The 21986-nt window shown below is 44.1% G+C and overlaps 1 protein-coding gene across 2 annotated transcripts; it reads left to right on the top strand.

The window, feature by feature from the left end:
• Positions 1–18961, top strand: nfatc2a (nuclear factor of activated T cells 2a). Of its 2 annotated transcripts, none has more exons than XM_079273008.1 (10): positions 1–203; positions 2035–2968; positions 3098–3266; positions 5338–5540; positions 5660–5832; positions 7143–7283; positions 9213–9268; positions 9396–9528; positions 9713–10420; positions 16778–18961. In XM_079273008.1, the coding sequence occupies exons 1-10, from the start codon at positions 146–148 to the stop codon at positions 16831–16833; spliced, it is 2631 nt and encodes an 876-aa protein (XP_079129134.1). In that variant the 5' UTR covers positions 1–145; the 3' UTR covers positions 16834–18961. The 2 variants fall into 2 exon arrangements, with proteins under 2 accessions (XP_079129134.1, XP_079129133.1); XM_079273007.1 differs by lacking the exon at positions 1–203 and adding an exon at positions 1462–1686.
• Positions 18962–21986: the final 3025 nt, after the last annotated feature.

Below are 21986 nucleotides of genomic sequence, written 5' to 3'. Positions count from 1 at the left end.
AGTTTTTGAACGCGTAGACATACAGAGAGGGCTTTTTTTGGTCTCTTTTCCACATTTTCAACAGAAGAGAGCTTCCTCTGCTGTGGTTATTAGCGGAAAGTAATTTTTTTTATCCTTTTTATTTGTTTTTCGTATTTTGATCCAGATGTTCAGAGAGACTTGGATGCTGGCACAGTACCACACCATGAGGTCGATGGATCAAGGTACTGCTGAAGTGTTGTGATTATCTGGTAATCAAACCATTTGCTTTTTAATTGATGGAGTAGTATTAGTCCTGGGGTGTTGAAGTCGGTGATGTGAGCTGTAATGTCATGTGTCCGTTGACTGTCTAATAGTTCACAGATAGTTTTGGGAAGAGTGCTTGAGTTGGTCAGCGCACAGCAGCGCGTGCCTCGGCATCACCGGGAAGCGCTAAGACATTGGGAAGCCATAGAAAAGCGAATCATTGTGATAATTAATTATGAAACACTCTGAACTTTATTTCATCCGCGCAAAATAGGAGAGCCACTTTGGGTACTCATAGGAAATCAAGATTTTACGAGTTATGACATTCTATCAAACTTTAGAGTTACATTAAAATTACACATTTTCAAATCACCTGAGCCTACTTGACTGTATGCTGGTTGTGTAATGTGGTTCCAGGTTCATTCTAAGATTCAAATGTGGGTTTCCGCCAAGAACTTTCTGCTAGAATACTCTATTCTGGCTGATATACATTTTTTTTTACCACTTTGTTAATTTGGATTCAATGCCAAAAATAACCCATAATCAACAGTTTAATCAAGTTGGGATACTACACCACCAAAACATTTTTTTCCAAGGGTGCTGTGCGTCTGTTTGTTTTGCTGACTGAGCATGTGCTATTACAACAGGAAGGAACACCAGAGTGTCTGCGCTGCGTCGTGCGTAAATCTGGGGATTCCCTCAGGAGTGCATTTTTTTATGAACTGTAAAAGATCGCATCTCCAGATTGGCTGATTGATTTCATGAAATCCAATCCACTGAGGGAACATGATGAATGTAACCATCCATCTAGGCTACTTTACAGACACGCACCTCCTGTCTAAATGGATTGTGTAAGTCAGTTGTTGAGCAGGTTATGAGCCCAGTCAGCACCCTGCTGTGTCACCGTCACGTGTCAGACGCCCGGGGGCAGCACCAGGCTGCACAGTCTCTTCAGAAGACTCGCGATAATCTGTTTGAATGGAGGCACTCACTTCATCACATCCAAGCTGTACTTTTTCTCTCTCTTTTTTCACTCTTCTTCTTCTTCTTCTTCGACGCGTCAACGAGGAGGAGAGGAGTGATCAGATACGGAGATGAACTCGAGCGTTCATTGTAAAAATAGACCCGCCTTCATCTGAAAATAACTGCTGCGGGTTGAAACAGGAAACTTGTGCGCTTCGTCTCTTGCAGGCTCACCGATGCATTTAGTTGACACTTGAGCAGGTTCCCAAAATCCACATCAGCGTCGCAACACCTCCAGCGCGTGTCCGTCGCCTCGCCTGAACTCGAAGGAGTCGTTAGGGGGGAACAAAAAAAAACACAGACAGATGACCTCTTTTTACGACGAAAAGGATTTGGAGGAAGAGCTCAGTCGAGTCAACTGCCCTGATGAGGATTTGGAGTTTGAGTACTTGTTTGAATATGAACCGCCTTGCAGCGACTTTGCTGCGGGAGATCAAGGTTTGTCCGGGGGCTCTTTGGCAACCTGTGAATTATTTTAAGGCTTAGAGTGAATGTGCGGCCTTTGAGTTTTATTCATGTGAATGTGTGAATGAAGAAGAACAATCAGGAAGTACATTTGACAGGCAGCCTCACTTGTAGGAGCCATGTGAGAGAAAATGTCAACATGAAGAGGCTTCTTTTTTCAGCTGAAAGATATTTTTGTTTGTCTTTCAAAATGATTTGATTTGTGTCATTTAGAGAGGTGCACGTTAATGTCTGTGCTGACTTGAAAACAAATGCTGTTATTCTTTGAAGTAATGGAAAATAGCTCTGTTGTGGTGACATTTCATCTTCCCTCCCCTGCAGATGACCCCAACCTTGCGCCTCACAAAGTCCTCAGCCCTCAGTCCGAGCAGGCTTTCCGTCTGGAGGAGGCCTCCCCTTACGGCATCAAGTCCTGCAGTCCCTCCTACAGTGACCACAACACTGAGGTTCTCTCAGGATATGAGAACCAGGAGGCCAGACACTATCTGGACAGTACCCGGCCTGCAGGCCTGGCCCTAAGCCCGCGGATCGAAATCACCCCCTCCCGTGAGCACTACAACCATGGTCGGGACTCCCTGCAGAACCACCACCTGAACATTAGCCCCAGACCCACCCTCACTGTGCCTGGCCATGAAAACCTGTCGTACCGGGAGCCTCAGTGCCTGAGTCCCGCCAGCAGCAACTCCTCCACCAGCTGGCACTCTGAGAGCTACTCCCCCTGGACGTCTCCTTGTGTGTCCCCCGGCAGCGGCCAGAACACCGGAGACCTGTGCCCCAGATTACAGAACATCCACGCTGGCTCCCCGCGCACCTCCCCCGGCACCTCCCCTCGCACCAGCCTAGCCGAGGACGGCTGCCTGAGAACCCGCTCGCCCTCCTCCAGACCTGACTCCCGCTCCACATCCCCACAGGGCAAACGCACCTACGACATGTACAGGAATCCAGGCTTAGTCCCAGGGCACCGCTCCCGCAGTCCCTCCCCTCACAGCGGCCATGAAGATCACAACATAGGTGCCCACTATACGCACAGCAGCCTTGCTGATGCCATGAATGGTTTTGGCGCCGGGCAGCCAGGCCTGGTGCCCACTAAAATAGTCAAGACGTCGAACCAGGTTTACACTCTGTACCCAGAGAACCACAGAGAAGGGAACTACTTGGTGTCCTGCGAGCAGGACATAAAGTCCAAACCTGCTGCAGAGCCTTACTTTGTTATCCCCCCAATCTGGTCCAAGCCGCTGGTTTCCAGCATCTGCAGGTAAATTAGCAGGATGGTCAGAACTTGTTTCTCATGGCTCACACAAAAGATGCGTTTCCATCTTCTAAGAGGACAACTTGAATGATTCCCATGATTGATATCTTCTTCTGTATTCTTCATGTCCTGTAGCATCCCTGTGGCTTCTCTCCCCCCGCTGGAATGGCCGATGCCCAGACGCACAGACCAGTATGAGCTCCACATTGAGGTGCAGCCCAAACCACACCACAGAGCTCACTATGAGACGGAGGGAAGCAGGGGTGCCGTCAAGGCCCCAACAGGAGGACATCCTATTGTACAGGTACGGACAAAAACAGGAGTAAATGAACAAAGTCACTGAAACTGGTACCCGGCAATGCATTTAGCACTTCAACGCAAAGTGCTGAACAACCATATGAAGGCATGCTGTCGAGTTTGTCCAGTTAATTACAGTAACCTTCCAGTTTGGGGGCCCGAGGCGGCCCTGATGGGAGAGCGTGTAATGGTGTTTCCTACTCTTTATGCACTCAGTGGTGTTATTGCCCAGGGCCAGCTGTATGAAAATCACTGTGAGTTACTCTGGCTTGTCTCATAGCACCTTTTCTTATTTCTCACTTTCTAAAACAAATCATTTAAAGCATGCCCTAGCCCCAGACGTACGACACACCGTAACCGCCCCATAGCCTCATGAAAAGCCTCAGAACTGAACTCGGGTCAGTGAGCAACACAAGCTTTTTTTTTTTTTTTTTTCTGCCTTCCAGCCTAAAATAGTTTGCTGTTGTGCGCCCGCGCCCCCATGGTTTTAACCACACAAACAGGCCTGTGTTCATGTTGTCCCTGACTTCCTCTTACACACTGGTTTGTTGACTGCGTGGGTCTCGTATATTAAGAAGCTGACTCAAAGTGTTGAAACACTCTCCAGACACGTGTAAAAGAAAATGAATAGTGCCTGTGGTTAAGATAATTCTAGGAGCAGGAAAAAAAAAGGTCTGCTAATATTTCTCTTACAGTCACAACATGGAACACAAACGCGTGTTGAAATTAGCCGTGACACAGTTGTGGCTCGCTGTACAGACCGAGAATCGGTTCAACTTCCCTTTCTTTTTGTTGCCGTGGCAACATTTCAAAGCTGTTTTCTTTGTTGGTTGATAGTCGGGTCACGTTGGAAATACGGCTTCTCTCGCTTCTTTTCCATATTCTGCCCATCCCCAAAGGCCTCACCCTGAGGTCAGTTCTGCCTGGTTTGCCAGGCCAATCAGATGGTCAGGCCTGGCTAGCCACAACTGCACTCCTTCACCTCGTCTTTCCATCCTCTTCTCCTCCTTTGCTCCCTCTGTTTTTCCTCCTTCCTCCCTCTCTCGTCCTCTCTCTGAGCCTCGTACCCTCCACTTTACTTTTCCTACACTGCTTTCTGTCATGACTCACTGCTCCGGCCACTGCCATGACAACTGGCCTGACTGCTCACATGGCCCGTTGAGTGTTTGCAGTCAGCTTCCTCTGTTTCACCCCGTGTGTCGGCTACCTGGATTAGATGGAGCCGGCATGCTCATTCATGTTCCCATCGCTTCAGCTCACATTCAGCAGCTGCTGCTGCTGTGAAGTTTGGCAGTAACATCCAGTCAGATAATCATTTCTAACATGTGATTGATGTATGTGTGCCGTATGTAGTTTTTTTTTTTCGGACCACAAAGAAACAGTCCAAATAGGAAAAATACCTTCTGGTGTGGAAATGCGTCTGATTTTAAATCGACTGGTTATTTACCAGGAATTAAGACTAAAATAGTCATTTAAAAAAAGAAAAAAAAAAAGTTAGCTGTAGTGTTTGTGCAGTCCCTCTGCAACCAGTTCACGGTTATATTCTAGCATAAAGGTTATGCACGACACTGTTTGCACAAAAACAGCATTTAGATGCAAGTTGATGCTTTGTGGTTTTTGCAGGTTTCCACAGGAGGCACTCTCAGGTTAAAAGTAACCTCTCTCTCTCTCTCTCGCTCTCGCTCTCTCTCGCTCTGTCTCTCTCTCTCTCTCTCTCTCTCTCGCTCTCTCTCGCTCTGTCTCTCTCTCTATCTCCAGTTCACAGCTTCACCTATTCTCAATACGTTTAATGCCGAATGTGTCAGTCAGGCTGGAGGTTTATGACTGTTTCAGTCAGGACCCTTCATCTAGTTCTGAAAGAACAAGGCTGTAGGATGTGAGCTCTCTGCTGGTTTCTGTTCAAGGCTGCAAAAAGAAGACTCGTGCGTTGGCACACTGATTAGTCACCTCTGGGGGGGAAACAACATCTGGAAAGGCAGAGTTAGAACAAGCGGCTATGGAGAAAACAAACTAACTTAAAGCGATTTCAGTCATGCCGATTCTCTGTTTTTATGATTTATTTTTTTTAATGTCTGCAGTTACATGGCTACAGAGGCAAGGAGCCACTTGGCCTGCAGATCTTCATTGGTACAGCAGATGAGCGCATCCTCAAGCCCCACGCCTTTTATCAAGTCCACCGCATCACTGGTAAGACCGTCACAACCACCAGCTATGAGAAGGTTATCCACGGCACCAAAGTCCTCGAGATCCCCCTGGAGCCAAAGAACAGCATGAGAGCAATGTGAGAATAGAATAACGTGCATTTGATTTCTTAATTATTTAACGTCTTTCCACTCAAACATGTGTCAAATATGCATTTTCTATTGTCAGTTTTGCTCACATATTCATCCCTCCTCCCAGAATGGACTGCGCTGGGATCCTGAAGCTCAGGAACGCCGACATCGAGCTGCGGAAGGGCGAGACGGACGTCGGTCGGAAGAACACCCGCGTTCGTCTTGTGTTTCGTGTGCACATACCTCAGCCTGGAGGACAGCACGTCTCTCTCCAAGTGGCCTCGCATCCTATCGAGTGCTGTAAGCAGCTAATTGTGCTTTTTCTTTCAACTATTTTTGTTTCTCTTGAAAAATGGTTTGATTCGGTGAAGGATTCATGTATTATGAACACACGCTTCCTTTTGAAATCCAACTGCTGATTTATTCATCAGTTAACAAAACTTTATACAAAATAAAAAAAAAGAGGAACCCACATTCAAATGAGTTTGGAGCTCGGCTGATAGTCCAGAGTCCTGCACACAAAGATGTCTTTATGCAGCCAGGCCTTCCATCCAGTAGGTGGGCGCTGCATGTGTCAGCGTATCTGCTTGTATGTGCGCAGTAGTAAAGTCTGTGTTTGGGTACATTAGTGCATGTGTACACAGTGTTATTAGAGCCCTCTGGTGTCATCAAAACTCCCCTCCTCAAACAAGAAGGCCCTTTATCTAGCTTTGACTAACACCCTGGTCAAGACACACCATGAATCATATCAGTGTGACATGGGCTGCATGCAATATGCTCCTCTTTCTTTTTTCATTAAAATCATGACGCAGAATATGAAATATCATTTTATAATCGCGGTTTCCCATCTGTTGTACGATCACAGGAAGGGCAGAACAACGGTTATTCCCCGAGATTTAATCGAGTGTAAAAGTTGCTCACAATGTGTGATTTGGAGTGTGTTTGAGGAGGCGGGGCCTCTGCTGGATGTCATCCGCTCGTGGCGTAGTAGGGCGAACAAGCCCGTTCAAAGGTCACAGCGTTGTTTGTGGACACCTCGGCTCGCCTCAGTGAGTGCGGAGTTCCGGCTGAACAATTTGTTGATAATAAGGTACAACATGAGGAAGCACGACCGCCATTCACTCCTTAATTAACAACCCTATATTCAAACCCTGTACTGCTACTCTATCAGACGGAAACATAATGCCCTGTACATCATGTTATTCATGCGTGATGAATGTCTGTGACCAAGATTTAACATTCGATGCGTCACACAGCAGTATTCATTGCACACTGCACAGCACTCTCCTGAATTGTGATTTGACAAATTTACATTGCTGCTTATTGCATGACTCAGCATCACCTCTTCATTGATATTCCGTTTACAATCATTTAAAATAGAGAGAAGCAGTTCATCGTCACACTGGAGAGGATTTTTGGCAAATTCTCACTACAACTGATTATCGAAATAGTTGCCAATTATTTTTCTGTCAATCAATTAATCCAGCGATCATTTCAGCTCTACTGTTGGTAAATACTAAACACTCTCCTTATGCGAGTGTGTGTGTGTGTGTGTGTGTGTGTGTGTGACAGTAAATGTAACACACACGCCCCTCTGTGTGTCCCGGCAGCCCAGCGTTCAGCCCATGAGCTTCCCATGGTGGAGAAGCAGGACATGGACAGCTGCTCCGTTCTGGGCGGCCAGCAGATGATCCTGACTGGGCAGAACTTCAGCTCCGATTCCAAGGTCATTTTTTTGGAGAAAACCCAGGGTGAGTGGCATCAAATCGCACCATCGCCGGCATCACAAGCAACCTGTAGGAAAGAGTCCTGTTCTATGTTCAAACAAGATTTTTTTTTACAGGCTTTTTAGAGACATACATTGCCCGGAAACCTATGACTTGCTCCATAAAACATTTCTGCGTTCTGCATCCGTTAGTTCTGCTATTACGTGACAAAGTGTCACAGTCTCACCGCAGTGATAACAATGACTCATAAATATCTATGTCCGTGTCGAACACGTTCAAAGCTTTCACATTTCCCCACCGTCATTGTTCAGCTGGAGCCACACCAGTTATTTGCAAGGTTCAAATGATAACTGCAGTCTCACTTCCCTTTGCCCTTTTCTTCCTCCATGTCCTCCACGATGTCTTATCGACGACGCAGATGGGCCTTCTGTGGTGTGATGAATAGCTCTGCGTGTCGCGTGGCATGCCACGTGTTTGTTGATGCGTCTGGTTGAAACTTAGTGCATCTGGACGGAAGGAAAGGATTTCATTTTTATGTCAGTTCATGGCAGTGAAATACAGCTCTTTTTATGATGTGATGTTAGGTTCTGTCTAAGGAGGACAGTTATGTTAAAATACTGATGCTTTTGTGACTCACTGGCTCCACTGCTGCCGGAGAGCTTTGCTTTCTAAATGCTCACGCTACCTCCACTAAAAGTTGGACCCCGGCTACTTCTTTTTCTTTTCTCTCTTCTCTGGGGGTTCCCTGCCGCTGTGTTACGACACACCACAGTAATGGATAGTAAGACGGGGACGGAAAAAGAAACCGTAGGGATTGCCATTGTTTTGGAGAGTTTCTGTGTGACACAAAGTTTTGGCCCATTGCAGCTGTGAAATCCCTCTGAATGAGAGAGACAGCAGCCTCTGGCTGGAGCTCCCCTGGCTCCCGTGCTTGGACAAGGGAGGGTTGAGCGAAGGAAAGCTGCCCCGGCCGAGCCAAGCCTGCCCGGGCTCTCTCTCCAGTTTCTCTCCTTTCCACCTCCACACACAATGATCCCCAGATGGGAGAACAAGAGTCGGGGGTATCCCTGGGAGTAGAATTGCAACAAAACGCAAACAAATGCAAACGCCAAGAAAGCAGTAGTCATCACGTTTTGTTAGACGTGGAGAGAGTCGATCATAAAAGTAAAGTGTGGCGGACAAGTTGTCGAGGTGTGTGGAATCCCCCTTTCTCCTGCTGACTCATTTAAGCCATGTGTTTTTAATTTAACAGAGGGTTTTCCCACCTAACAGTCAAACACAACTCCCTGCACCACGTGTCGTATCATTCGGGCATATGGAGTTTACATTTACAAGCACATTCGGCTTTCTACTTTTTCACCTAAACAGACGCTTGAATGTAATCTGATGAAGTGTTGCGTAACATGACAGAGGCCATAATCGTGACAGAGGCGAAGCAGAGAAGCCTGCGGTGTGTCTGTGAGTGCTCTGCATTCGAGTGCTCGGAGGTGTGTCTGTCGCAGCCAGTCGTCTGTGATTAGAGGAAGGCTGCGCGTGTGTTCGGGGTGAACCTTTGCAGGACGTCTCTACTTTTAGCCCGTGCTCGCTGGTGTGACAGGAAGTGGTGTTGAAAGTGATATTATCTACATGCACAATGAGGCCTTTTCTGTCCACGTGAATTTTGAATCAAATGTTGCCAGACAGACGTTATGGTGGCTACACATCTGATGTATATAACTGTATTCGCATTCGTGAAATATAGTGAACCAGTGTTTTGAAAATACAAAGACTACGGAATAAGGCTATTTCTTCATTGCTTGGGATTCGGAATTTTCCAAATTTACAGGCTACAGACTTCATTTTACCACCGTCTAGTGCATCTTGAAACAATCAACCTTACTTACTTTACTGCTGAGCTAATCACCACATTGTTTAAGACTCGCTTTTCGCTTTTCTCTCTTTTCTTCCATCTAGATGGGCAGCAAATCTGGGAAATGGAAGCAACAGTGGACAAAGACAAGAGCCAGCCTGTATGTATTATGTAGAACTGTGTATGACAACCTGTAAATCACACTAAAAGAGTCAATTGTCATGATTTAGTCGTTCGGTTCAAACGAGAAGACCAGTTTCAGCACATAACAGAGCGCTGTCTTGCAGAGCATGCTGTTTGTGGAGGTGCCGTCCTACCGAGACTCGTCTGTCTGCCATTCTGTCAAAGTCAACTTCTACGTCATTAACGGCAAGAGGAAGCGCAGCCAGCCTCAGCATTTCTCCTACATACCGCTGTCATGTAAGTGCTGCTCAGCCTCTTTGTGCTATGCTTCTATTACAGCGTGGCAGTGAAATGTACAGCCATTATAATGGTTACTATTGTTATTAGTACATGGAAAATCTTAGAAGTAGAACTTTTTTTTTTTTAAAGCAAACACCAATTTCCTTCAGACGGTAACGGCTATCTCTCTGTTTTTTTCCAGCTCCATCCATCAAGACAGAGCCCATCGATGAATATGAAGCGGACCACATGGGTTTCACTGTGCCTCAGATCTTGGGCTTATCCCCCCATTCCTACTACCATAACCCGCGCAGCGTCCTTCATCCAGACAACGGCCTGGTCTCCAGCATGGCCTCCTGCCAGCGGCTCAGCTCCAGCCTTCCGAGCCAAGACGCACGTTTCCAGCAGCAGAGCCCGGCCATTGTGTACTCCCGCGGGGACAAGAGTCTGAGCGGCAGCCCCGGCCTTTATCAGCAGACTGGAGGGTTGCTGCCTGACTCCCACCGGTCGGTCCTGGTCCACACGGGCTCCCCGGCTCAGTCTGCAGGTCCCGTCGGTGCAGGCCAGCACCCTTCCATCATCCAGTTCTCCCCCACCAACCACCAACTGCTTCGGGGAGGTGACCCTCAACCTCTCACTGCTCCGCAGCCCGACAGCCAGCAGATCATCTACTGCGACGGCTACTCCCCACAGGCAGCCGCCGCCCACTCGCCCACACCCCCCCAGGCTGAGACAGGGGTGACCCACCCGCAGCACTATCCCACCGTTATCCAGCAGCAGCCCTATGTGCAGAAGGAGCAGCCGAAAGGCCGGCCTCCGCCTGGCACGGAGCAGATGGAGGCTCCAGCAGACGGACAGAGGAGGGTGACGGTCAAGGAGGAGAACTTGGACCAGGCCTACCTAGATGATGGTGAGTGTAAGTTAATGCTTTTATACTCTGTGTGAGTGGGATAGCTTGTTGTGTGCACAGTGTGTCTTTATAAGCTAAGTGGTGTGAGGTGGGGGAAAAAAAAAACCGGCGGACAAGTGATGGATATGTGCAATTCCCTCTGTTGAAAGAGATGGATGATAAGAAATTTCATTTTTCCGAAGAACAATTCAAGGATATTTACAGTATGATCGACGACGTGCTATAGTATCCCTCTGAACTAAGCCAACAGAAAAAGCTCACACTGTTAGTAGTTTTGTTCCACTCAAGGTGGAAATAACAGGGATTATGAGTCATGTGTTTATACTTACTCTTGTCAACCCCATTACCCTCTGACAGAATTAATGTCAGGCCACATCCAGCCGCAGGCAGGAGGTTGAACCTCTTCTTTAGTTTGGAGTTGAAAGGTTCTCCAAACTATATTGTGTTTCACCTGAAGTGTGGGTCAGCCCGGTGAGGTCTGAAGGCAGGTTGAGGTTGTCATCGTCACGTGGCTCCGTTCAATAACGCTCATCCCTCTGGTCGCAGGGGTTCGTCTGGCAGCGCCGCACATCAGGAAATTAGCTTCCCCCCCCCCCCCCCCCGCCCTCTATCTCACATTAAAGACAGAGAGGGAGGGAGAAAAAAGTGTCACTCCGCTGGCCGCCTGGACATGTTGACACTGTTATGAAGTGAAAAACAACTTCCATGGCAACCATTGTCAAACAGTGGAACGGGCTGCCTGGGAGAGCCGAGGAAAGCCTCTTTGTTTGTTATAGTTGGACGGAGCTTCTCCTTGGCCTTACGCCCCTCGATTCTGTGGGGGAACCCACCAGAGGATTAGCCTTTTTTCCGACCGCGGGATTCTGCCAATCTGGCAAAAGAAATTCCTATTTGCAGCTGCTCTCCTCCAGAAGTCCAGGCTGATCCCTGTAAGATAGCGGGAGGGTGGAGGGTAGTTCGCAGGAAAAGGGAAGGGGCTGTGTGTGTGTGTGTGTGTGTGTGTGTGTGTGTGTGTGTGTGTGTGGGGGGGGGTGGGGGTGGGGGGTGGGGGGGTGTGTGTGTGTGTGTGCGCGCGCGCGCGCGCGCGCGCGCGCGTTTCAATGGAAAAAATGAAACGAAGAAAAAGGGCCAGCAATGGAATTTGTGTTTTTTGGATGGAACTTGCAGGGTTTCCCTCCACAGTAAACAGCAACAGGGCTGTGAGTTGATGAATTAACACAGTCAGTCAGAGGAACAGTGGAACTGTTTGATCCTCCCATCATCAAAACCTGAGGCCAGGTTCCTTTTGCTTCATTTCAGTTTTTATTTTAAATGGCACACCATCTTGTGGAAATTGCAGAATTAGCAGTTACTTTGTTTTATTTGCCTTCTTTTATCCAGAGAAGCGCAGATGATTTTTGTTATTTTTTTAACTACAACATAATGATTGCCACTTCTATAATGCCACATCCCTGACTGTTTAAACTACTTTCATAACGCTGGATCGTCAGGTGATAGTCCACTCATCCACACTATTGTAGCATCTACCTATCGACGATTTAATGATGAAAATAAGGGGAATTTCCAGATCTTCAAAAAGAAACATTTTAGACAGAGTGAGAAGATAAGTGAGTCGAAAAAAATCCCCTCTGTGTGTGAGTGCAAAGTTTTAGTCATTTAAGTTGTGACCGTCAAACACGTCTTCGCCAAAGTGAGATTGTCAACATTACTCATGGAGACGTTTCAGTCTGTTGTCATTTGGTAAAAAGGGTGATGCCACATCCTGGTATCGTCACAGTGTTGTGGTCGATAACCGTCACATCTGAACATGCCAACTTTTGTCAACTGTGTCAACTTTTGTGAAGAGTGTGAACTGAAAGTCAGGTATTTCATTTTAGTGCCCAAACTTGGCTCATAATCTCCCACACAGAGGGCTTGTATCTTCAACCCTCACACAAGTTCCCATGACTCTTGTTGGTGCTCAAACGACAGATTGATCGTCTGTTGATGGATAAATAATTACAAATATCAATCTATTCAGCTAAAAGAAGACCTGTGTGGGAGCCTGCCTTGCCTTTCAGACCACAAAGGTCAAGAACATCCAGCATGCCTCCCTGCGTGCCACATAGTTTGTGAAAACGGTAAAAGAGCCACTGGCATAGTCTCCAAAGGCTGAGAGTGGCAGATTTAGTGGGTGTGGAATAAAGCCCAGAGGCAGTAAAGCAGGTGAAATTGTTCCAGCAGGTAGAGATCAGGGACGGGAGAGATAAAGCACACAGCAACAGCCTGGTGGCCACGCATTAGTCTCAGCTCACTTCCATCCCGTTTCAAAGGCTTGATCAAATACACAGCTTTGCTACAACCGCAGTGATGAGCGCACGACGACTGCTCTAAAACCGTTATATTGTTACATTTACAAGTCATTTCAGTTCGTTTGTTCATGCAGAGGTTCATGTGTCAACCTAAAGCAATACTCACATGACCATGTGTAGGCCTACTGTACAGTACACTGAGTGCAAGATGCATCAGTGTCCACGAGGTAAAAGGTTTGATCCGTCTGTCCAACTGTCCGCATGTTGAAGTGTTGAGCGAGCGAGACACTGAACTTCAAAGGACCCCAGAGGTTAAATTTCCTGCTTACAATAGCTAACAAACACTAAACGGAAAGTACGACAGTTGAGGCTGAAGGGATTGGCATTCGTTTTACAAACAAAATATTGGACAAATTGAAACTTTGACCGGTTATTACAATTCATCCTGAAGGTAACGTAGATATGTGTACTAGATATTACAACAATCCAACCAAGAGTTGTTGAGACTCAAAACATTTTTTTTTCATCCTAGCGCTAGTATGAAAACAGATCACACAAGTTATTAGAATGCATCATCTGGGGACCATGAATGTCTTTACAATATTTCATGGCAATCCACCGACTAATAATATTTGAAGTGATGGACCGACTGACCAAACAACCAACCAACCGGTACATCGCCGTCCCTAGAGAGATGCTGCTAGCATGGGTGAAGATGTATTGGTCAGCTAATCTGAAGCTGTCTGGGTGAATCAAATGAAGTGGGAATCTTCCAAAATTAGCTTTCTTGGTGCCAAATTCCCTCTTTGTGTTTCCATAGACAGTGTTGTTGATCTTTGTTGGAGGGATAAGAAAAAAAGGAATTTCTAAAAAGGAGAGTTGAAGCAACTGAATATTTCTAATGTTACTTTGTCGTCCGTCCACACATACGAGTCAAATTTCATTTTCGCCACAGCACCAAATATCAAATTTGTATTTTAAAGAAATAATTAGCTATTGTTTACGAGCTATAGCTTATTATTTGTTGACACGCGAAAGACAAATTAGCTTACTGTGCTTGCGCACAATCTTCTTCTCTGGTATTTGACGACTTGCTGACGTAGCCTTTATCGCCACCTACTGGCCCGGTGAGCGTTTGGCGTTTCAGTGTGTACAGAGATATTTTGTAAAACGAAAGTCGTGTAGACAGAATTTTATTTCAGAACATAGAGGAAAATAGTATCTGTATGTATTTGTGTAGACAGGGCCTGACTCGGACTCCTGAAGCCTCATAGTAGCTTCATTTTTACTTTGGAATACATTTTTGCACAGAGATGGAGGAATCTTCCATTGGAATCATATTAGAAAGGGTTCTCTTCCCAGCCAGTGTAGAAAGAATCAACAATAACAGCAACCGATAACTCTTTTTAAATATGAGTGTGTGAGCATTGTTCACTGAAATGTGAGCACGTATACGCACCATATCTGTGGCTAGATTGCTGGTTAGCTGTCGGTCTGCTAACTTTACTTTCTCTTTTCTGTCTTTGGTTTTCAGCTTCATGCTGTCATTACAATCCCTCGTTAGCTATGAACGTACTGCATGCGCCCTACACACAAACACATACACTGTAGTATCATGTAAATACTTGCAGACACAAACACACACATTCCAGCTCGCAGCGGGCAGTGACTGAGTCAGCTACTGTGCAGGGTCTCTCGCTCTCTCTCTCTCTCTCTCTCTCTCTCTCTCTCTCTCTCCTCTCACATTTGGTTGGTAAACAGTGCAGCTCATTGGTGCAGAACTCAGGAGCCAGACACTTACCGATTGAACAGACTAGCCTGAGTGTTCCCCGGGCCAGCCTCAAATAGCCGATCTGTGCCAACCCTTCATTAGATTCAGCAAAGCCCCACTGTATGTTGCCCCACTGCGGCGCTCCTGCTGCTTCTCTGAGCTTTTTTTTTATTGCTCCGGAAAAATCCTGTGGCACCGTTGGGGAGATGAAAGTTTCTTTAAGGCATTAGGTGTCAGAGGGAATTCTACGACAGACTAAAATAAACAGGGACGCTGATGAAGAGCACCCAGTTTGGCTGCTGTTGTAGTTTCTGATTTTGCTCTGGCTATAAAATGTGGCCCGTGTTGAGCTGCTGTAATGGGTTGTTTCTCTTTCACATCTGCAAATGATCAGAGTGAAAGAGAAACAGACAAAGATTGGTCTGTTGGATAGAAGAGGATATCTGTCTCATAGCTTAATTAGATTTCATAACACTGCAGTTGTGGTTACTACTTCATAATTTCAATTATAAGCAATATTTTATCTCCGCGACCAAATGGATCCATATGCTTTTCATTTGCACCTCCTAACTGCTAGTCTTCAAGAAAAATATGCCATCAGCTTTTAAGTTGCTTTGTGGTGAGCTGTTCTGCCCGTAACACTCTCTCATATCTGTGTGGGTGAGACGGTGTCTGCTTTCATTTAACATGTGTTTTAATAGTTGCACCCTTTGCCTCTCAATCAAGGCTTTAAATAGAGCAAACGTGAGCCAACTGAATAAAGTCCCTCAATCTCTAAAATAAGGCAGTGCAAGGGAGCAACATTCAGTGTTGTTGAACAGCTGGACGTTCTTTCAATGGCCAATCCTGTTGATAGCTTAAAAGTTTTCATCTTTGATTCATCTTGAGTTTAACGGTTTGACTTACGAGCCTCCTTACCAATACTTAGAACAGAAAAGATGATTGATACAACTCTCATATTAGTCCATTGAAAATGAGGCTACATCCCAAAACTAATTAGCCTAGCTTAATTTAGCCTAGCTTAACTTAGCCTCGCTCAAGGACTGGGAATGGGGTAAACAGCTAGCCTGACTAAAATCAGCTACAATAACGTCTCAACCTTACTAATTAATACATTAGTTATTGTTTGTTTCTTTTCAAACAAAAAACCAGGCTAGCCTTTTCCCCTCGTTTTCAGTCTTGATGCTAAGCTAAGCTAATCGGCTGGGGGCTGCAGCTTAATATTTAGTTTACAGAGTGGTATCAATCTTTTTATCTAACTCATGGCAAGAAAACAAATAAGCCTTAACTGATACTTAATACGTAACTTAATACACCACAAAACTATCGCAAAATGTGTTCGCCAATGTTTACCGATTTTCAGATCTTAACATTTTTAACTTTGGTTGAATAACCAAATCCCGCTACCATGGTTACAAAATCACAGACACATGGTTACAAAATCACAGACACAATATGCTGTGTGATGGCTTGGTTACAGGCAAAAAGCTTTTTTGGCCCACATTTAAATACTTCTATTACTCATCGACCCTAATGAGTTCCCCGAGGCATGGTGGAAGCGGTGGCACCAGCCTATAATGTCTCCAAGTGCCAGTGTACACACACACACAGACACACAGTAGGCTTCCAGGCCTGTGCTCGCAGATAAACATCACAGCTACACACAGATGGTGTGGCATATCTGCAGAGATGACATGTCACACATACTCTACAGTCCTTCCTGCTAAATGCAGAACTACCTGTTGAAAGCGTAACTTTTTTGACTGTGTTTAAACAGAGATGAGCAGTCACAGGTAGTTACACTTCCTCTATACATCACCACGTGGATGTCAGTGGTTATTTTATTCGCTCATACACAACAAAGCTTCAAATACATGATGCCAGATGTAAGAAATGTATTTTTAATGCATTACAAAGGTTTCATGCCCTCCACTGTACATCATGATTCTATTTTTGGAACCATGACACCAAAAGTTTCCATTTCAAACGTCCTCTTTTGTTGATGTGGATACACACACTTTAAATCATCCGAGCAACAGGTAGCTATCAGTCATAGGCTCTTGCATAGCTCTACCTCTAGTGGTTACTCAACATTAATGCAGCCTTTATCCATCTTCCGGCAATGCCCTGCACAGAAATGTCAATCAGACCATAAGGAATATGTCTACAGTGTTTCAGTAATATCATTGATTTAACGTTTTGATGTTGGCTGTTTTAACTCTGTTTTGGAACGTTATTGTAAAATTGCTTAAATCAATCCACTGCTCACCGTCCTTCTCCTTCTTTGCTTTACAGTGAATGAGATCATACGAAAGGATCTGACGGGCATTCAGGCCAGAGGGCAGACATAGAGGACGGACCCAAGCAGGAAATTACAACATACCCCCATCCGCACCCTCCGACGTACAAACACACACACACACACACACACACACACACACAGACACGGTCTTCAACCTTCCAGGGAGGTGACGCACATCCACCAACAATCAGACCTTCTCTTCCTCATTTTCTTTAGCCATAGCGAAAGAAATATCAGCTCCCGGCTGCTGTGTTTGCTTTTGGATGTTTTCTTGCAATAAACAGTTCCATTTGGCAAACGGAAGAATGCATTTGACCCATAACGTCTGCCACAGACACCCAGAAGGTTTCCAACAAACAGAAACAACAGGCGAATATGCCTTATTTTTTATATTTTATTTTCTGTTCAAGTTTGGATGCAGTTAGCTTTACAGAGGAATAGAGATAAAAATGAAATAAAGCATTAGCCATACTCTTCAGGCAATGAACTCACACCCGTTTGCCTCTTTCTAGTGAATGACTGTTTTTTAACATGCAGCAGTTTTAAATGTGTGGATTTTCTATTTGAAGTAAATTGGTTGCTCAATAGCTCATTCCAAAGATTCAGCCCAAATATTATATATCAAATATGTCTTGTGGCCAAAAGCTTCTCATCTTTTTGTTTTATTCTTCTTGCACAAAATGTGTTGACTGAGTGTGACTTCATATGCAGTTTGACATGAAAAGATTGTCCTTAGCTTACATGCTGATCATCTCATTTTTAGTGCCGTTTTCTGATTGAAGTGAAGCGCACACTGCCTTAACCATATTCAAAGGACTATTGTGACACCTCCTAATATGCACTGTTTCCAACAACGGGGTCAATGTTATGACTTTTTTACATAATATTTGAGTCATGTGAATAATGTACCATTTTATATTCATAAAATATATATTGCATTATATTCAGGTTATAATGCCAAAGTGGCTTCACAGAGGCCTGCCATGCTACAGCGATGGCATGGGTCGACATTTTTTAAATGTTTTCTTTGCTTGAGTTGATTTTTCTTGCATTGAAAATAATTTTTTTAATGTATCTGAAGTCTGGCTCGTGCAAGTTAAGTAAGAGATTCTGTACCCAAAAATTTCAAGACGGTCTTCTTGCTTTTTTAAATCCAGTGTTTTTGTCAATTTTATTTGTATTACTCTTAAAATTGATTGTAATAACATAATGTGGCTGCTTTCACAGTCTCAAACAAAATATTCCAAAGCTTATACTGTGTGTATTGTTTTGTGTATAGTTGAATTTTGAGTCTATCCATAATGACAATCGTTATACTCGAAGCTAGATGCCTGCCTATGCAGAAACTTCATGCTTTCTGAAGTAAGAGCAATGTGATGTCATTGTATTTCATACACACTGTAAGCACAGTAGGGGAACACAGTGTGTATAACTCGTGTGCTAATACAGCTTTGACGGGAATGTTTTAAAACAATATTTTTGTAATATTTCACTGAGCGAATTGGAGTATATTGAAAGTGCAAAGTGCCATTTTCTATGATTGTAAAGAAAAAAATGTTGCAAGTGAAGTAAAGCAAGCGGTAAAAACACATAATTAAGGGAAACTGTAAGACTGAATCTCGATTTTGTTTATTCGAAATGCACCTATTTGATATAAAATAAGATTTTATTTTGTAATATTAGTAAAGCTAATATCGATCTATTAATATTTCTCATTGAGCCAGTGCATTTAATATCTCTTGAATGTAATCGATATTAAATAATTTTCCCCTTTTCTGTAAATATTAGGGTGTAATTGTCCACGTCTTATGATAAAATAGAAACAATTAGTTGTCTGTTGATCTTTTACATGTCTTGTGTTTATATGTTACACAAAGTTCTAGTTATCATCATATCTTATTTGTTTTGTTACAATGTAAACCTTTTTCTGAAGTGAATTATGATACATGACCTAAAATGTTTAAGTCTTGGTTATATTTTTGTTTCTGCATTTGTTATTATTTTAACAATCTTTAAAGAAAACATTGGTAATGAAAATGTTATTAATACGGTCTTATTTTATTTTCTTTGTTGATGTTTTTGTGTCTGCTAGACTTTGTGCCGCCTTAAAAAAATCTGTTTCATGCTGTTTTTGTATCCTTAAGAGTAGCAATAAATAATAACCATATACATCCTGATTGTCTTTGTTGTGATGTATTATTCTTCTGCAGTTACTCTCATGGATGAATGAATGTTAAACCCGACCCGAGAACATAATGTGGCCTGTTAGTGTGTGCAGTAAAGACGGCTCAGAGGTGTCTCTGCACTCTATGCTCCCTATTATGAGAGGAAAATTCAAATTGAGTAGACTCACAGTAGACAGTGACTCATCAAGTGCTCCCCTCCTGTCCTGAACAGACAGACTCATGGGAGACTCAACATGTTTGTTTATCATTTATTTCATCCAACATAAAAGTAGTTTAACCCGGTAAAATTATGTGCTATTTACATAGACACACATGTCTGTGTACAGTGCACACACAGTTTCAAATGGCTGCAGTTGCTATGGAGACAGCTTGTTTGGTGCTTGGTCCCCGTGTCGCAGGAAGGACTCTGTGAATGAACCTTGTGTTCAGGAAGTCTCTGCTTATGACATCACCACGGATAAAAAAAAAGAAGCAGCACGTGGGCTTCTCTGCATGAGCCGTCTCATACAGCCCACTCGTAGAGAGATGCCACGATGACTCACGCGCCCTTTAGCACTGGATTGTGCAATGAGTTCGGCGCGCATACAGATTTACTGCGTGAAATCGAACAAGAATGAAATACATGATGAGCTTGGCATTCCATTCAGCTCGCTTCTTGAGTTATTAAATAAAGTAAGTGAGCTCATCGGGACACAAAAGGGCCTCAAGTTTCACGGGCCACAACAACAGCTACATTTTTTTTCAACTGTAAATTAAAACCTCCACATGAATTTAGATTTTTTTGAATGACCCATGTGCTAAGCTGAACTGGCTGTATTATTCATTTTACCAACCTTTTACTCCACCACTCAGGTGTCTTGAGGAATAAAGTTTTTTTTTTTAAAGTGACACGGTCCGCTGCAGAGCAACAGTATAACGGGCTGTTTGTGTGGAATAAAGATGACATTGTCCATTTGCAGACACTTCAGAAAAACTCCACATCATTTCTTTTCAGAGACATGAGTCAGTTTCCTGGGCTTCAGGTGTTTAAATCCCCCTTCTGAATGCTGAAGTAGGCCGTATTATTGAATTATTAGGTGGGAGTATAGATTTAGGAAAGTTGTATGTCCATACCCTGTATTATAGTGACAGCTAGTGTAGCAGGAGAAAACTAAAAGTGAGTGGTGAGCTCTGCTAATGTCCTGCAGGGGGAGACAAGAAGTTGTGAATGTGATCCAGAAGCACTAGAAGCTGTTCAGCAGCACTCCACTGCAATCAAGAGACTTTAACTGAGGCACGTTATAGAACAGAGGGGAATAATTCAACACAGGCTATTTTTAACCACTGAACTGGAAAATGCAGTCAGTATTGCAAATTGAATGCGATGAAGCACACGTCAGCAGCTTACAAAAGCTTCTTTGACAAAACAGCTGTATGCTTTATTTAGCTTCTCTGACGACATTTTAGCATTTCAACAACTGCAGCGTATTCAACCATTTTCTAAGTTGTAATGAAATTCTAAAAGAGATTTGTGTGGACACATAATGAGTCTGTTGAAGGCAGACCCATTGGTGCGGCTTCTGAACACATTAAAAAGCCGTTATTATACTGCCTCAGCAGGCCACAGTTTCTGTTGGATCAGGAGGAAGCACAAATAAAGGGGCAGACAAAGGCACAAATGGAGCGTCTTTATCTTCAGCTGGTGGTGCACACTCATTTGTGTGTTTTGAAAGCAAATTGTGCATTTGTGGGGACCAGTCTGAGGAACCTTACATAAACATAATGGTGCATTTTATTACTAATATCATGACTTTAACCAGCCAACATGTCTTAGTGTGGACCGGCATGGAAAGGGGTGTAAATAGAGAGTTGTGTATGTTGTACAGATGGTAAAGCCCTTTGATTGTGGGCTGTTGTGAGGGAGCAACATCAGTCAGGCACAAGTCATTTTTATTAACCCACATTCAATATCAATGAGAGACAAAACATCTTCCTAATGAGTTTATAGTCTCTGACACGAGCTTTGTCTCCATCAATGCAACGTGATGTTCATTTTATTAAAAAACGATGGTCCCATTTAGAATAAAATAGACAATAAAGCCGGCCATAAAGCGATGTTCGGTTCAGGGCAATATCATGTGATTTTGGACACAACACATGCGCCGTAAAATCTGGTCTGCACTTACTGAAGGACTCACTAGCCGGCACACGATCATTGAACAATTTGTTTCACTGAGGGTGTCAATAGTAGCCTACTTTATGAGTGAGAATTGCAATTCTCCAATTATTGAAAACATCCTTCATAAAATACGATAAATAATAAATGCTTTCTGTTTGCAGACGCCCTTTTGAGTGTACCCAAATAGTTCTGTCAGGCCAAGCGCAACTAAAGAGCAGGTGAGAAGACAACATCCCTTCATTTCTATCTCTGTCTTATGTAACCTATTCAACATTGCAGTCCCAGTTACACTGCAAAGCTCAAGATCCAGCCTTCCATTCAAAAGCCTTGGCCGAATGAGAGGCTTCAAAACCGTAGTCCACAAATCAATGGGTGATGTCACGGTGACCATGTCCATATACAGTCTATGGGTCTGACCAGCTATAACATATCAATAGTCAATGGCTACAGCCTTTCCCTTTTGCTGGAGGACTGCCACATCAGGATACCGGTAACACACAATGGACAGAAGCACTGTAGTGATACTGATTAGACTCGACATTAGCAACAAGCTACATCCCCAAATCAACTCACAACACGTCACAATTGCAGCCTCAATTCTATTGTATTAGTATTCAAATGTCAAGTGATCAAATGTTACACTTTCACTTACATTTTACAGTGACAAAAATAAAGCAGAGAGCTGTCCAAACTGTTCCAATGGTTTATTGTTATTATTATCATCATAACCAGCTGGTGAAATCCCACTTCTGTTTCGAGGTGAAGGGGGACATCAGCTCTGAAGTGGCCCTGATGCTCATTAAGTCGGAGGAAACAACAGGCTCGAGTGGTGAATACAGCTGCTGCCGCCCACCAACA

This window comes from Melanostigma gelatinosum (assembly GCF_949748355.1).
Source record: "Melanostigma gelatinosum genome assembly, chromosome: 8".
NCBI classification, from domain to species: Eukaryota; Metazoa; Chordata; class Actinopteri; order Perciformes; family Zoarcidae; genus Melanostigma; species Melanostigma gelatinosum.
This window is presented reverse-complemented; position numbering and strand designations above follow the sequence as displayed.